Source organism: Petaurus breviceps, unplaced genomic scaffold, assembly GCF_028583685.1.
Source record: "Petaurus breviceps papuanus isolate PSGF00001 unplaced genomic scaffold, PetGlider_PUasm1.0 207, whole genome shotgun sequence".
Taxonomy (NCBI): domain Eukaryota; kingdom Metazoa; phylum Chordata; class Mammalia; order Diprotodontia; family Petauridae; genus Petaurus; species Petaurus breviceps.
The window spans coordinates 28,951,953-28,952,789 of record NW_027185850.1 but is presented as its reverse complement, the minus strand read 5'-3'; the positions used below and the strand labels follow the sequence as shown (position 1 = coordinate 28,952,789).

The window sequence follows — 837 nt, the reverse complement described above, 5'->3', positions numbered from 1 at the left end:
CTCTCTCTCTCTCTCTCTCTCTCTCTCTCTCTCTCTCCTCTCCTCTCCTCTCTTTCTCTCCCCCTCTCCTCTCTGTCTCTCTGTGTCTCTGTCTCTACCTTTCTGTCTCTCTCTGTTTCTCTCTGTCTCTCCCTCTCTCTGTCTCTGTCTCCCTCTCTCCCTCTCTCTCTCTCTGCAGGCACCTAAAGTGGACCCAGAGCAAGTCCTCTCACTGTCCCTTAGAGAGTTGGCCCACCAGTTACGCCAGGGTTCCCTGAGCCCGGAGAGTGTCCTCTGCGTTTACATGGAAAAGGTGAGGGGCCTTCAGAGCTGTGAGGTCAGGAGTGCATCACCTCACCCACCTCAGCAATCCTACCCTCCCACTGGATGACTGGATAGTCAGGTCCCAAATGTAAGAGGACAGGTCCACAACCTCAGTCTACCTCTTGGGGCGCTGATGAGCAGTGGGGCATCACCTCTGTGTCTTGGTTGAGGCCTCCTGAAGAAAAGCTGGGAAAGGCTCCTTGAGGGAAGGTGGCTTCTTAGCTGACCCCCCCCCCCCCCCCCTCACAGCTGCCTCTCCTCCCTCTGAACCAGGCCCTGGAGGTGCACCGGGAGCTGAATTGCCTCACTGACTATCTGGAGGATTGTGAGGTTCAGTTGCAGGAGCTGAAAAGACAGCCCAAGGGGAAGCGGGGCTTGCTCTATGGGGTCCCTGTGAGCATCAAAGACCCTTACGATTACAAGGTGAGGCCCTGCAGTCTGAGGAGAGGACGGGAGGGAGCATCACCCGGGCTCTGCACAGGGAGCAGCTTCCTAAGGGTTTGGTGAAGGAGGGGAGGGAGGAGGGGCCATGTG

At 57.3% G+C, this 837-nt stretch overlaps 1 protein-coding gene across 6 annotated transcripts in view; it reads left to right on the top strand.

The window, feature by feature from the left end:
• LOC138165012 (fatty-acid amide hydrolase 1-like) overlaps window positions 1-837 on the top strand; it is a 43,801-nt gene that overhangs the window by 26,619 nt on the left and 16,345 nt on the right. For 5 of the 6 annotated variants that reach the window (XR_011169249.1, XM_069093071.1, XM_069093068.1 and 2 more), the window contains exons 3-4: window positions 179-292; window positions 553-726. Coding sequence is in view for 5 of the 6 variants with exons in the window: in XM_069093071.1 (XP_068949172.1) it covers window positions 179-292; window positions 553-726 (288 nt within the window). In the remaining variant the exon portion in view is untranslated. The remainder of the gene's footprint in view (window positions 1-178; window positions 293-552; window positions 727-837) is intronic. The other variant, XM_069093069.1, reaches the window with a different exon arrangement.